This window comes from Salvelinus alpinus, chromosome 21, assembly GCF_045679555.1.
Source record: "Salvelinus alpinus chromosome 21, SLU_Salpinus.1, whole genome shotgun sequence".
NCBI classification, from domain to species: domain Eukaryota; kingdom Metazoa; phylum Chordata; class Actinopteri; order Salmoniformes; family Salmonidae; genus Salvelinus; species Salvelinus alpinus.
In genome coordinates this window covers 34,179,801-34,195,687 of record NC_092106.1, presented here as the reverse complement: position 1 = coordinate 34,195,687, position 15,887 = coordinate 34,179,801, and the positions used below count along the sequence as shown (strand labels likewise).

Genomic DNA, 15,887 nt, shown 5'->3' with positions numbered 1-15,887 from the left:
CCAGGTGGGGACCATCATCCACTGGCTGTCACTTTTCCCTCGGAAACAGAAAACCTTCATTTATCTGAGTGGAAAAGGAACCTTGGTAAAGGTGCAGGGGTGTGGGAGGACTTCTTTGCAAGGTGCACAGGGGGAAGTTATAGGAACATTATAGAAAGAGTGTCAGTAGTCCTGCTGCTATAGACACACACACACACACTACAAATGTATGGATTTGAGTGTTTCAGGGCATCATCAATTAATTGGATTGTGGGAATTTGTTTCTTTTGATCGATTTGATAGATTTGATCTGCATTTTGGAGTGTTATGAAATAATTTGATAGTTTTCTGCTTTTTGTTCCCCCCGTTGGCCAGGCCCTTCAACATCCTGTTTCCTGTGTGTCTATAAATTCCCCCGGGTGGCTCTGGGAGTCATGGCAACGCCAAGGTGCTCCGCCCCTCTCCACGGCATCACCGTTACTAACTTCAATCGGTATCAGTTCAAAAACAGCTAGTATCTACATAACACTCTGAGAATGAAGGAATGAGACAGTCAAGACGCCAAACGAGTGGACACATTACCTGATCGGTGGCCCTGTGAAGAGAAAGACTGAGTGAAAGAAGAGAAATGGAGAGAGAGGGACGGGTGGAGAGACGGACAGACAGCAATACAACAGAGCAATGGAGCTAACAGGCACTAAATACCTTAATACAACATAGACAGAGAGAGAAGGAGACGGAGAAGGAGACGGAGAGGGAGAAGGAGACAGAGAGGGAGAGAGGCAGAGAGAGAAGGAGACAGAGAGGGAGAAGGAGATGGAGAGGGAGACGGAGAGGGAGAGAGGCAGAGAGGGACAGAGGGAGAGAGAGAAGGAGACGGAGAGGGAGAAGGAGACGGAGAGGGAGAAAGAGACAGAGAGGGAGAAAGAGACAGAGAGGGAGAAAGAGACAGAGAGGGAGAAAGAGACAGAGAGGGAGAAAGAGACAGAGAGGGAGAAAGAGAGAGAGATCGAGAGAAATAAAGTAACAAAGAGAGAGACAGACAGGGAGATAAATGGAGGGAGAGAGAGACAGAGAGAGAGAGACAGGACATAGACCAGACTAAGTGAGTGACTAAGTCCATATAAAAGGCACACCAGGGTAGGTGGAATACTATAACAACAGTTGAGTTGGGGACTACCATCGTTATACTACTCCACCCACCTTAGCTGTGAGCCTTTAGGTGTGGCAATGCCATATCCCTTGGAGTCCAGGTTGCCTCCAACCTTCATGGTGTCGCAGGGCTTGCGTTGTTCCGTGTACTCATTCATGGTGGACTCCAGGAGGAAAGCGTACTTCCCTTTGGACTTGCGGACGCGAGCCACGCCCTCCGCTGTGGTCTTAGCGAAGACAGAGGGCTCAGCAGACTTCATATAGGACCACATCTTCTCGTATACAGCGATCTTTGACCTCTGAGAGAAGGAAGGGCAGAGAGAAGGTGTTAGAGGTGAGCTTTAGGGTTAGTGATCCATCCAATCACCCCTCCATCCATCCATTCACCCCTCTATCTGTCCATCCATCCATTCACCCCTCTATCTATCTGTCCAATCACCCCTCCATCCATTCATCCCTCTATCTATCTGTCCATCCATCCATTCACCCCTCTATCTATCTGTCCACCCATCCATCCATCCATTCACCCCTCTATCTGTCCATCCATCCATCCATTCACCCCTCTATCTATCTGTCCATCCATCCATCCATCCATTCACCCCTCTATCTGTCCATCCATCCATCCATCCATTCACCCCTCTATCTATCTGTCCATTCATCCATCCATCCATCCATTCACCCCTCTATCTATCTGTCCATCCATCCATCCATCCATCCATCCATCCATCCATCCATCCATCCATCCATCCATCCATCCATCCATCCATCCATCCATCCATCCATCCATCCATCCATTCATTCACCCCTCCATCCATCCATTCACCCCTCTATCTATCTGTCCAATCACCCCTCCATCCATCCATTCATCCCTCTATCTATCTGTCCAATCACCCCTCCATCCATCCATTCACCCCTCTATCTATCTGTCCAATCACCCCTCCATCCATCCATTCACCCCTCTATCTATCTGTCCATCCATCCATCCATCCATCCATCCATCCATCCATCCATCCATCCATCCATCCATCCATCCATCCATCCATCCATTCACCCCTCTATCTGTCCATCCATCCATTCACCCCTCTATCTGTCCATCCATCCATCCATTCACCCCTCTATCCATCCATCCATCCATCCATCCATCCATCCATCCATCCATCCATCCATCCATCCATCCATCCATCCATTCACCCCTCTATCTATCTGTCCATCCATCCATCCATCCATCCATCCATCCATCCATCCATCCATCCATCCATCCATCCATCCATCCATCCATCCATCCATCCATCCATTCACCCCTCTATCTATCTGTCCATCCATCCATCCATCCATCCATCCATCCATCCATCCATCCATCCATCCATCCATTCACCCCTCTATCTGTCCATCCATCCATCCATCCATTCACCCCTCTATCTGTCCATCCATCCATCCATCCATCACCCCTCTATCTGTCCATCCATCCATCCATCAGCTGCAATGATCACTGGTCCTGAAATATTGATGATCATCTGCAGCTGCTGTTCACAGGGCATTCAGAACAAACTGCTAGTGGACAGTATAATAGTGTAGAACCAACTACTAGTGGACAGTATAATAGTGTAGAACCAACTGCTAGTGGACAGTATAATAGTGTAGAACCAACTGCTAGTGGACAGTATAATAGTGTAGAACCAACTGCTAGTGGACAGTATAATAGTGTAGAACCAACTACTAGTGGACAGTATAATAGTGTAGAACCAACTGCTAGTGGAAGGTATAATAGTGTAGAAACAACTGCTAGTGGACAGTATAATAGTCTAGAACCAACTGCTAGTGGACAGTATAATAGTGTAGAACCAACTGCTAGTGGACAGTATAATAATGTAGAACCAACTGCTAGTGGACAGTATAATAGTGTAGAACCAACTACTAGTGGACAGTATAATAGTGTAGAACCAACTGCTAGTGGACAGTATAATAGTGTAGAACCAACTACTAGTGGACAGTATAATAGTGTAGAACCAACTGCTAGTGGACGGTATAATAGTGTAGAACCAACTGCTAGTGGACAGTATAATAGTGTAGAACCAACTACTAGTGGACAGTATAATAGTGTAGAACCAACTGCTAGTGGACAGTATAATAGTTTAGAACCAACTGCTAGTGGACGGTATAATAGTGTAGAACCAACTGCTAGTGGACAGTGTAATAGTGTCGAACCAACTGCTAGTGGACAGTATAATAGTGTAGAACCAACTGCTAGTGGACGGTATAATAGTGTAGAACCAACTGGTAGTGGACAGTGTAATAGTGTCGAACCAACTGCTAGTGGACATTTACATTTACATTTAAGTCATTTAGCAGACGCTCTTATCCAGAGCGACTTACAAATTGGTGCATTCACCTTATGACATCCAGTGGAACAGCCACTTTACAATAGTGCATCTAAATCTTTTAAGGGGGGGGGGGGGGGGGGGGTGAGAAGGATTACTTTATCCTATCCTAGGTATTCCTTAAAGAGGTGGGGTTTCAGGTGTCTCCGGAAGGTGGTGATTGACTCCGCTGTCCTGGCGTCGTGAGGGAGTTTGTTCCACCATTGGACAGTATAATAGTGTAGAACCAACTGCTACTGGACAGTATAATAGTGTAGAACCAACTACTAGTGGACAGTATAATAGTGTAGAACCAACTACTAGTGGACAGTATAATAGTGTCGAACCAACTGCTAGTGGACAGTATAATAGTGTAGAACCAACTGCTAGTGGACAGTATAATAGTGTAGAACCAACTGCTAGTGGACGGTATAATAGTGTAGAACCAACTGCTAGTGGACAGTATAATAGTGTAGAACCAACTACTAGTGGACAGTATAATAGTGTAGAAACAACTGCTAGTGGACAGTATAATAGTTTAGAACCAACTACTAGTGGACAGTGTTATAGTGTAGAACCAACTGCTAGTGGACAGTATAATAGTGTAGAACCAACTGCTAGTGGACAGTATAATAGTCTAGAACCAACTGCTAGTGGACAGTATAATAGTCTAGAACCAACTGCTTGTGGACAGTATAATAGTGTAGAACCAACTGCTAGTGGACAGTATAATAGTCTAGAACCAACTGCTAGTGGACAGTATAATAGTGTAAAACCAACTGCTAGTGGACAGTATAATAGTGTAGAACCAACTACTAGTGGACAGTATAATAGTGTAGAACCAACTGCTAGTGGACGGTATAATAGTGTAGAACCAACTACTAGTGGACAGTGTAATAGTGTAGAACCAACTACTAGTGGACAGTATAATAGTGTAGAACCAACTGCTAGTGGACAGTGTAATAGTGTAGAACCAACTGCTAGTGGACAGTATAATAGTGTAGAACCAACTGCTAGTGGACAGTGTAATAGTCTAGAACCAACTACTAGTGGACAGTATAATAGTGTAGAACCAACTGCTAGTGGACAGTATAATATTGTAGAACCAACTACTAGTGGACAGTATAATAGTGTAGAACCAACTACTAGTGGACAGTATAATAGTGTAGAACCAACTGCTAGTGGACAGTATAATAGTGTAGAACCAACTGCTAGTGGACAGTATAATAGTGTAGAACCAACTACTAGTGGACGGTATAATAGTGTAGAACCAACTGCTAGTGGACGGTATAATAGTGTAGAACCAACTGCTAGTGGACGGTATAATAGTGTAGAACCAACTGCTAGTGGACAGTATAATAGTGTAGAACCAACTGCTAGTGGACAGTATAATAGTCTAGAACCAACTGCTCGTGGACAGTATAATAGTGTAGAACCAACTGCTAGTGGACAGTATAATAGTGTAGAACCAACTGCTAGTGGACAGTATAATAGTGTAGAACCAACTGCTAGTGGACAGTATAATAGTGTAGAACCAACTACTAGTGGACAGTATAATAGTGTAGAACCAACTGCTAGTGGACAGTATAATAGTGTAGAACCAACTACTAGTGGACAGTATAATAGTGTAGAACCAACTGTTAGTGGACGGTATAATAGTGTAGAACCAACTGCTAGTGGACAGTATAATAGTGTAGAACCAACTACTAGTGGACAGTATAATAGTGTAGAACCAACTGCTAGTGGACAGTATAATAGTGTAGAACCAACTGCTAGTGGACGGTATAATAGTGTAGAACCAACTGCTAGTGGACAGTGTAATAGTGTCGAACCAACTGCTAGTGGACAGTATAATAGTGTAGAACCAACTGCTAGTGGACGGTATAATAGTGTAGAACCAACTGGTAGTGGACAGTGTAATAGTGTCGAACCAACTGCTAGTGGACAGTATAATAGTGTAGAACCAACTGCTACTGGACAGTATAATAGTGTAGAACCAACTACTAGTGGACAGTATAATAGTGTAGAACCAACTACTAGTGGACAGTATAATAGTGTCGAACCAACTGCTAGTGGACAGTATAATAGTGTAGAACCAACTGCTAGTGGACAGTATAATAGTGTAGAACCAACTGCTAGTGGACAGTATAATAGTGTAGAACCAACTGCTAGTGGACGGTATAATAGTGTAGAACCAACTACTAGTGGACAGTATAATAGTGTAGAACCAACTGCTAGTGGACAGTATAATAGTTTAGAACCAACTACTAGTGGACAGTGTTATAGTGTAGAACCAACTGCTAGTGGACAGTATAATAGTGTAGAACCAACTGCTAGTGGACAGTATAATAGTCTAGAACCAACTGCTAGTGGACAGTATAATAGTCTAGAACCAACTGCTTGTGGACAGTATAATAGTGTAGAACCAACTGCTAGTGGACAGTATAATAGTCTAGAACCAACTGCTAGTGGACAGTATAATAGTGTAGAACCAACTGCTAGTGGACGGTATAATAGTGTAGAACCAACTGCTAGTGAACGGTATAATAGTGTAGAACCAACTACTAGTGGACGGTATAATAGTGTAGAACCAACTACTAGTGGACAGTATAATAGTATAGAACCAACTGCTAGTGGACAGTATAATAGTGTAGAACCAACTGCTAGTGGACAGTATAATAGTGTAGAACCAACTACTAGTGGACAGTATAATAGTGTAGAACCAACTGCTAGTGGACAGTATAATAGTGTAGAACCAACTGCTAGTGGACAGTATAATAGTGTAGAACCAACTGCTAGTGGACAGTATAATAGTGTAGAACCAACTGCTAGTGGACAGTATAATAGTGTAGAACCAACTACTAGTTGACAGTATAATAGTGTAGAACCAACTACTAGTCGACAGTATAATAGTGTAGAACCAACTACTAGTGGACAGTATAATAGTGTAGAACCAACTACTAGTGGACAGTATAATAGTGTCGAACCAACTGCTAGTGGACAGTATAATAGTGTAGAACCAACTGCTAGTGGACAGTATAATAGTGTAGAACCAACTGCTAGTGGACTGTATAATAGTGTAGAACCAACTGCTAGTGGACAGTATAATAGTGTAGAACCAACTACTAGTGGACAGTATAATAGTGTAGAACCAACTGCTAGTGGACAGTATAATAGTTTAGAACCAACTACTAGTGGACAGTGTTATAGTTTAGAACCAACTGCTAGTGGACAGTATAATAGTGTAGAACCAACTGCTAGTGGACAGTATAATAGTCTAGAACCAACTGCTAGTGGACAGTATAATAGTCTAGAACCAACTGCTTGTGGACAGTATAATAGTGTAGAACCAACTGCTAGTGGACAGTATAATAGTCTAGAACCAACTGCTAGTGGACAGTATAATAGTGTAGAACCAACTGCTAGTGGACAGTATAATAGTGTAGAACCAACTACTAGTGGACAGTATAATAGTGTAGAACCAACTGCTAGTGGACGGTATAATAGTGTAGAACCAACTACAAGTGGACAGTATAATAGTGTAGAACCAACTGCTAGTGAACAGTATAATAGTGTAGAACCAACTACTAGTGGACGGTATAATAGTGTAGAACCAACTACTAGTGGACAGTATAATAGTGTAGAACCAACTGCTACTGGACAGTATAATAGTGTAGAACCAACTACTAGTGTACAGTATAATAGTGTAGAACCAACTACTAGTGGACAGTATAATAGTGTAGAACCAACTGCTAGTGGACGGTATAATAGTGTAGAACCAACCACTAGTGGACAGTATAATAGTGTAGAACCAACTACTAGTGGACAGTGTAATAGTGTAGAACCAACTACTAGTGGACAGTATAATAGTGTAGAACCAACTGCTAGTGGACAGTGTAATAGTGTAGAACCAACTGCTAGTGGACAGTATAATAGTGTAGAACCAACTGCTAGTGGACAGTTTAATAGTGTAGAACCAACTACTAGTGGACAGTATAATAGTGTAGAACCAACTGCTAGTGGACAGTATAATATTGTAAAACCAACTACTAGTGGACAGTATAATAGTGTAGAACCAACTACTAGTGGACAGTATAATAGTGTAGAACCAACTGCTAGTGGACAGTATAATAGTGTAGAACCAACTGCTAGTGGACAGTATAATAGTGTAGAACCAACTGCTAGTGGACGGTATAATAGTGTAGAACCAACTACTAGTGGACAGTATAATAGTATAGAACCAACTACTAGTGGACAGTATAATAGTGTAGAACCAACTGCTAGTGGACAGTATAATAGTGTAGAACCAACTACTAGTGGACAGTATAATAGTGTAGAACCAACTGCTAGTGGACAGTATAATAGTGTAGAACCAACTGCTAGTGGACAGTATAATAGTGTAGAACCAACTGCTAGTGGACGGTATAATAGTGTAGAACCAACTGCTAGTGGACGGTATAATAGTGTAGAACCAACTACTAGTGGACAGTGTAATAGTGTAGAACCAACTACTAGTGGACAGTATAATAGTGTAGAACCAACTACTAGTGGACAGTATAATAGTGTAGAACCAACTGCTAGTGGACAGTGTAATAGTGTAGAACCAACTGCTATTGGACAGTATAATAGTGTAGAACCAACTGCTAGTGGGCAGTGTAATAGTGTAGAACCAACTACTAGTGGACCGTATAATAGTGTAGAACCAACTGCTAGTGGACAGTATAATATTGTAGAACCAACTGCTAGTGGACAGTATAATAGTGTAGAACCAACTGCTAGTGGACAGTATAATAGTTTAGAACCAACTGCTAGTGGACGGTATAATAGTGTAGAACCAACTACTAGTGGACAGTATAATAGTATAGAACCAACTACTAGTGGACAGTATAATAGTGTAGAACCAACTGCTAGTGGACAGTATAATAGTGTAGAACCAACTACTAGTGGACAGTATAATAGTGTAGAACCAACTGCTAGTGGACAGTATAATAGTGTAGAACCAACTGCTAGTGGACAGTATAATAGTGTAGAACCAACTGCTAGTGGACAGTATAATAGTGTAGAACCAACTGCTAGTGGACAGTATAATAGTGTAGAACCAACTGCTAGTGGACAGTATAATAGTGTAGAACCAACTGCTAGTGGACAGTATAATAGTTTAGAACCAACTGCTAGTGGACGGTATAATAGTGTAGAACCAACTACTAGTGGACAGTATAATAGTATAGAACCAACTACTAGTGGACAGTATAATAGTGTAGAACCAACTGCTAGTGGACAGTATAATAGTGTAGAACCAACTACTAGTGGACAGTATAATAGTGTAGAACCAACTGCTAGTGGACAGTATAATAGTCTAGAACCAACTGCTACTGGACAGTATAATAGTGTAGAACCAACTGCTAGTGGACAGTATAATAGTGTAGAACCAACTGCTAGTGGACGGTATAATAGTGTAGAACCAACTACTAGTGGACAGTATAATAGTGTAGAACCAACTGCTAGTGGACAGTATAATAGTTTAGAACCAACTACTAGTGGACAGTGTTATAGTGTAGAACCAACTGCTAGTGGACAGTATAATAGTGTAGAACCAACTGCTAGTGGACAGTATAATAGTCTAGAACCAACTACTAGTGGACAGTGTTATAGTTTAGAACCAACTGCTAGTGGACAGTATAATAGTGTAGAACCAACTGCTAGTGGACAGTATAATAGTCTAGAACCAACTGCTAGTGGACAGTATAATAGTCTAGAACCAACTGCTTGTGGACAGTATAATAGTGTAGAACCAACTGCTAGTGGACAGTATAATAGTCTAGAACCAACTGCTAGTGGACAGTATAATAGTGTAGAACCAACTGCTAGTGGACAGTATAATAGTGTAGAACCAACTACTAGTGGACAGTATAATAGTGTAGAACCAACTGCTAGTGGACGGTATAATAGTGTAGAACCAACTACAAGTGGACAGTATAATAGTGTAGAACCAACTGCTAGTGAACAGTATAATAGTGTAGAACCAACTACTAGTGGACGGTATAATAGTGTAGAACCAACTACTAGTGGACAGTATAATAGTGTAGAACCAACTGCTACTGGACAGTATAATAGTGTAGAACCAACTACTAGTGTACAGTATAATAGTGTAGAACCAACTACTAGTGGACAGTATAATAGTGTAGAACCAACTGCTAGTGGACGGTATAATAGTGTAGAACCAACCACTAGTGGACAGTATAATAGTGTAGAACCAACTACTAGTGGACAGTGTAATAGTGTAGAACCAACTACTAGTGGACAGTATAATAGTGTAGAACCAACTGCTAGTGGACAGTGTAATAGTGTAGAACCAACTGCTAGTGGACAGTATAATAGTGTAGAACCAACTGCTAGTGGACAGTTTAATAGTGTAGAACCAACTACTAGTGGACAGTATAATAGTGTAGAACCAACTGCTAGTGGACAGTATAATATTGTAAAACCAACTACTAGTGGACAGTATAATAGTGTAGAACCAACTACTAGTGGACAGTATAATAGTGTAGAACCAACTGCTAGTGGACAGTATAATAGTGTAGAACCAACTGCTAGTGGACAGTATAATAGTGTAGAACCAACTGCTAGTGGACGGTATAATAGTGTAGAACCAACTACTAGTGGACAGTATAATAGTATAGAACCAACTACTAGTGGACAGTATAATAGTGTAGAACCAACTGCTAGTGGACAGTATAATAGTGTAGAACCAACTACTAGTGGACAGTATAATAGTGTAGAACCAACTGCTAGTGGACAGTATAATAGTGTAGAACCAACTGCTAGTGGACAGTATAATAGTGTAGAACCAACTGCTAGTGGACGGTATAATAGTGTAGAACCAACTGCTAGTGGACGGTATAATAGTGTAGAACCAACTACTAGTGGACAGTGTAATAGTGTAGAACCAACTACTAGTGGACAGTATAATAGTGTAGAACCAACTACTAGTGGACAGTATAATAGTGTAGAACCAACTGCTAGTGGACAGTGTAATAGTGTAGAACCAACTGCTATTGGACAGTATAATAGTGTAGAACCAACTGCTAGTGGGCAGTGTAATAGTGTAGAACCAACTACTAGTGGACCGTATAATAGTGTAGAACCAACTGCTAGTGGACAGTATAATATTGTAGAACCAACTACTAGTGGACAGTATAATAGTGTAGAACCAACTACTAGTGGACAGTATAATAGTGTAGAACCAACTGCTAGTGGACAGTATAATAGTGTAGAACCAACTGCTAGTGGACAGTATAATAGTTTAGAACCAACTGCTAGTGGACGGTATAATAGTGTAGAACCAACTACTAGTGGACAGTATAATAGTATAGAACCAACTACTAGTGGACAGTATAATAGTGTAGAACCAACTGCTAGTGGACAGTATAATAGTGTAGAACCAACTACTAGTGGACAGTATAATAGTGTAGAACCAACTGCTAGTGGACAGTATAATAGTGTAGAACCAACTGCTAGTGGACAGTATAATAGTGAAGAACCAACTGCTAGTGGACAGTATAATAGTGTAGAACCAACTGCTAGTGGACAGTATAATAGTGTAGAACCAACTGCTAGTGGACAGTATAATAGTATAGAACCAACTACTAGTGGACAGTATAATAGTGTAGAACCAACTGCTAGTGGACAGTATAATAGTGTAGAACCAACTACTAGTGGACAGTATAATAGTGTAGAACCAACTGCTAGTGGACAGTATAATAGTCTAGAACCAACTGCTAGTGGACAGTATAATAGTGTAGAACCAACTGCTAGTGGACATTGTAATAGTGTAGAACCAACTACTAGTGGACAGTATAATAGTCTAGAACCAACTGCTAGTGGACAGTATAATAGTGTAGAACTAACTGCTAGTGGACAGTATAATAGTCTAGAACCAACTGCTAGTGGACAGTATAATAATGTAGAACCAACTGCTAGTGGACATTGTAATAGTGTAGAACCAACTACTAGTGGACAGTATAATAGTGTAGAACCAATTGCTAGTGGACGGTATAATAGTGTAGAACCAACTGCTAGTGGACAGTATAATAGTGTAGAACCAACTACTAGTGGACAGTATAATAGTGTAGAACCAACTGCTAGTGGACGGTATAATAGTGTAGAACCAACTGCTAGTGGACGGTATAATAGTGTAGAACCAACTGCTAGTGGACAGTATAATAGTGTAGAACCAACTGCTAGTGGACAGTATAATAGTCTAGAACCAACTGCTAGTGGACAGTATAATAGTGTAGAACCAACTGCTAGTGGACATTGTAATAGTGTAGAACCAACTGCTAGTGGACAGTATAATAGTGTAGGACTAACTGCTATTGGACAGTATAATAGTGTAGGACCAACTGCTAGTGGACAGTATAATAGTGTAGAACCAACTGCTAGTGGACAGTATAATAGTGTAGAACCAACTGCTAGTGGACAGTATAATAGTGTAGAACTAACTGCTAGAGGACAGTATAATAGTCTAGAACCAACTGCTAGTGGACAGTGTAATAGTGTAGAACCAACTGCTAGTGGACATTGTAATAGTGTAGAACCAACTACTAGTGGACAGTATAATAGTGTAGAACTAACTGCTAGTGGACAGTATAATAGTCTAGAACCAACTGCTAGTGGACAGTATAATAGTCTAGAACTAACTGCTAGTGGACAGTATAATAGTCTAGAACCAACTGCTAGTGGACAGTATAATAGTGTAGAACCAACTGCTAGTGGACGTTATAATAGTGTAGAACCAACTGCTAGTGGACAGTATAATAGTGTAGAACCAACTGCTAGTGGACAGTATAATAGTCTAGAACCAACTGCTAGTGGACAGTATAATAGTGTAGAACCAACTGCTAGTGGACATTGTAATAGTGTAGAACCAACTGCTAGTGGACAGTATAATAGTGTAGGACTAACTGCTATTGGACAGTATAATAGTGTAGGACCAACTGCTAGTTGACAGTATAATAGTGTAGAACCAACTGCTAGTGGACAGTATAATAGTGTAGAACCAACTGCTAGTGGACAGTATAATAGTGTAGAACTAACTGCTAGAGGACAGTATAATAGTCTAGAACCAACTGCTAGTGGACAGTATAATAGTGTAGAACCAACTGCTAGTGGACATTGTAATAGTGTAGAACCAACTACTAGTGGACAGTATAATAGTGTAGAACTAACTGCTAGTGGACAGTATAATAGTCTAGAACCAACTGCTAGTGGACAGTATAATAGTCTAGAACTAACTGCTAGTGGACAGTATAATAGTCTAGAACCAACTGCTAGTGGACAGTATAATAGTGTAGAACCAACTGCTAGTGGACAGTATAATAGTGTAGAATCAACTGCTAGTGGACAGTATAATAGTGTAGAACCAACTGCTAGTGGACATTGAAATAGTGTAGAACCAACTGCTAGTGGACAGTATAATAGTGTAGAACTAACTGCTAGTGGACAGTATAATAGTGTAGGACCAACTGCTAGTGGACAGTATAATAGTGTAGAACCAACTGCTAGTGGACAGTATAATAGTGTAGAACCAACTGCTAGTGGACAGTATAATAGTGTAGAGCTAACTGCTAGTGGACAGTATAATAGTCTAGAACCAACTGCTAGTGGACAGTATAATAGTGTAGAACCAACTGCTAGTGGACATTGTAATAGTGTAGAACCAACTACTAGTGGACAGTATAATAGTCTAGAACCAACTGCTAGTGGACAGTATAATAGTGTAGAACTAACTGCTAGTGGACAGTATAATAGTCTAGAACCAACTGCTAGTGGACAGTATAATAGTGTAGAACCAACTGCTAGTGGACATTGTAATAGTGTAGAACCAACTACTAGTGGACAGTATAATAGTGTAGAACCAACTGCTAGTGGACAGTATAATAGTGTAGAACCAACTACTAGTGGACAGTATAATAGTATAGAACCAACTACTAGTGGACAGTATAATAGTGTAGAACCAACTGCTAGTGGACAGTATAATAGTGTAGAACCAACTACTAGTGGACAGTATAATAGTGTAGAACCAACTGCTAGTGGACGGTTTAATAGTGTAGAACCAACTGCTAGTGGACGGTATAATAGTGTAGAACCAACTGCTAGTGGACAGTATAATAGTGTAGAACCAACTGCTAGTGGACAGTATAATAGTCTAGAACCAACTGCTAGTGGACAGTATAATAGTGTAGAACCAACTGCTAGTGGACATTGTAATAGTGTAGAACCAACTGCTAGTGGACAGTATAATAGTGTAGGACTAACTGCTATTGGACAGTATAATAGTGTAGGACCAACTGCTAGTGGACAGTATAATAGTGTAGAACCAACTGCTAGTGGACAGTATAATAGTGTAGAACCAACTGCTAGTGGACAGTATAATAGTGTAGAACTAACTGCTAGTGGACAGTATAATAGTCTAGAACCAACTGCTAGTGGACAGTATAATAGTGTAGAACCAACTGCTAGTGGACATTGTAATAGTGTAGAACCAACTGCTAGTGGACATTGTAATAGTGTAGAACCAACTACTAGTGGACAGTATAATAGTGTAGAACTAACTGCTAGTGGACAGTATAATAGTCTAGAACCAACTGCTAGTGGACAGTATAATAGTGTAGAAGTAACTGCTAGTGGACAGTATAATAGTCTAGAACCAACTGCTAGTGGACAGTATAATAGTGTAGAACCAACTGCTAGTGGACAGTATAATAGTGTAGAATCAACTGCTAGTGGACAGTATAATAGTGTAGAACCAACTGCTACTGGACAGTATAATAGTCTAGAACAAACTGCTAGTGGACAGTATAATAGTGTAGAACCAACTACTAGTGGACAGTATAATAGTGTAGAACCAACTGCTAGTGGACAGTATAATAGTGTAGAACCAACTGCTAGTGGACAGTATAATAGTGTAGAACCAACTGCTAGTGGACAGTATAATAGTGTAGAACCAACTGCTAGTGGACGGTATAATAGTGTAGAACCAACTACTAGTGGACAGTGCAATAGTGTAGAACCAACTGCTAATGGACAGTGTAATAGTGTAGAACCAACTGCTAGTGGACAGTATAATAGTGTAGAACCAACTGCTAGTGGACAGTATAATAGTGTAGAACCAACTGCTAGTGGACATTGTAATAGTGTAGAACCAACTACTAGTGGACAGTATAATAGTGTAGAACTAACTGCTAGTGGACAGTATAATAGTCTAGAACCAACTGCTAGTGGACAGTATAATAGTGTAGAACTAACTGCTAGTGGACAGTATAATAGTCTAGAACCAAATGCTAGTGGACAGTATAATAGTGTAGAACCAACTGCTAGTGGACATTGTAATAGTGTAGAACCAACTACTAGTGGACAGTATAATAGTGTAGAACCAACTGCTAGTGGACAGTATAATAGTCTAGAACCAACTGCTAGTGGACAGTATAATAGTGTAGAACCAACTGCTAGTGGACAGTATAATAGTGTAGAACCAACTGCTAGTGGACAGTATAATAGTGTAGAACCAACTGCTAGTGGACAGTATAATAGTGTAGAACCAACTGCTAGTGGACGGTATAATAGTGTAGAACCAACTACTAGTGGACAGTGCAATAGTGTAGAACCAACTGCTAATGGACAGTGTAATAGTGTAGAACCAACTGCTAGTGGACAGTATAATAGTGTAGAACCAACTGCTAGTGGACGGTATAATAGTGTAGAACCAACTACTAGTGGACAGTATAATAGTGTAGAACCAACTGCTAGTGGACAGTATAATAGTGTAGAACCAACTGCTAGTGGACAATATAATAGTGTAGAACCAACTACTAGTGGACAGTATAATAGTGTAGAACCAACTACTAGTGGACAGTATAATAGTCTAGAACCAACTGCTAGTGGACAGTATAATAGTGTAGAACCAACTACTAGTGGACAGTATAATAGTGTAGAACCAACTGCTAGTGGACAGTATAATAGTGTAGAACCAACTGCTAGTGGACGGTATAATAGTGTAGAACCAACTACTAGTGGACAGTATAATAGTGTAGAACCAACTGCTAGTGGACAGTATAATAGTGTAGAACCAACTACTAGTGGACAGTATAATAGTGTAGAACCAACTGCTAGTGGACAGTATAATAGTTTAGAACCAACTACTAGTGGACAGTATAATAGTGTAGAACCAACTGCTAGTGGACAGTTTAATAGTGTAGAACTAACTGCTAGTGGACAGTATAATAGTCTAGAAGCAACTGCTAGTGGACAGTATAATAGTGTAGAACCAACTGCTAGTGGACATTGTAATAGTGTAGAACCAACTACTAGTGGACAGTATAATAGTGTAGAACCAACTGC

General features: G+C 40.5%; 1 protein-coding gene across 7 annotated transcripts in view; it reads right to left on the bottom strand.

Moving 5' to 3' along the window:
- LOC139548272 (glutamate receptor 4-like) overlaps positions 1-15,887 on the bottom strand; it is a 171,160-nt gene that overhangs the window by 15,368 nt on the left and 139,905 nt on the right. For all 7 annotated transcript variants that reach the window (XR_011669685.1, XM_071357841.1, XM_071357837.1 and 4 more), the window contains exon 15: positions 1,183-1,430. Coding sequence is in view for 6 of the 7 variants with exons in the window: in XM_071357841.1 (XP_071213942.1) it covers positions 1,183-1,430 (248 nt within the window). In the remaining variant the exon portion in view is untranslated. The remainder of the gene's footprint in view (positions 1-1,182; positions 1,431-15,887) is intronic.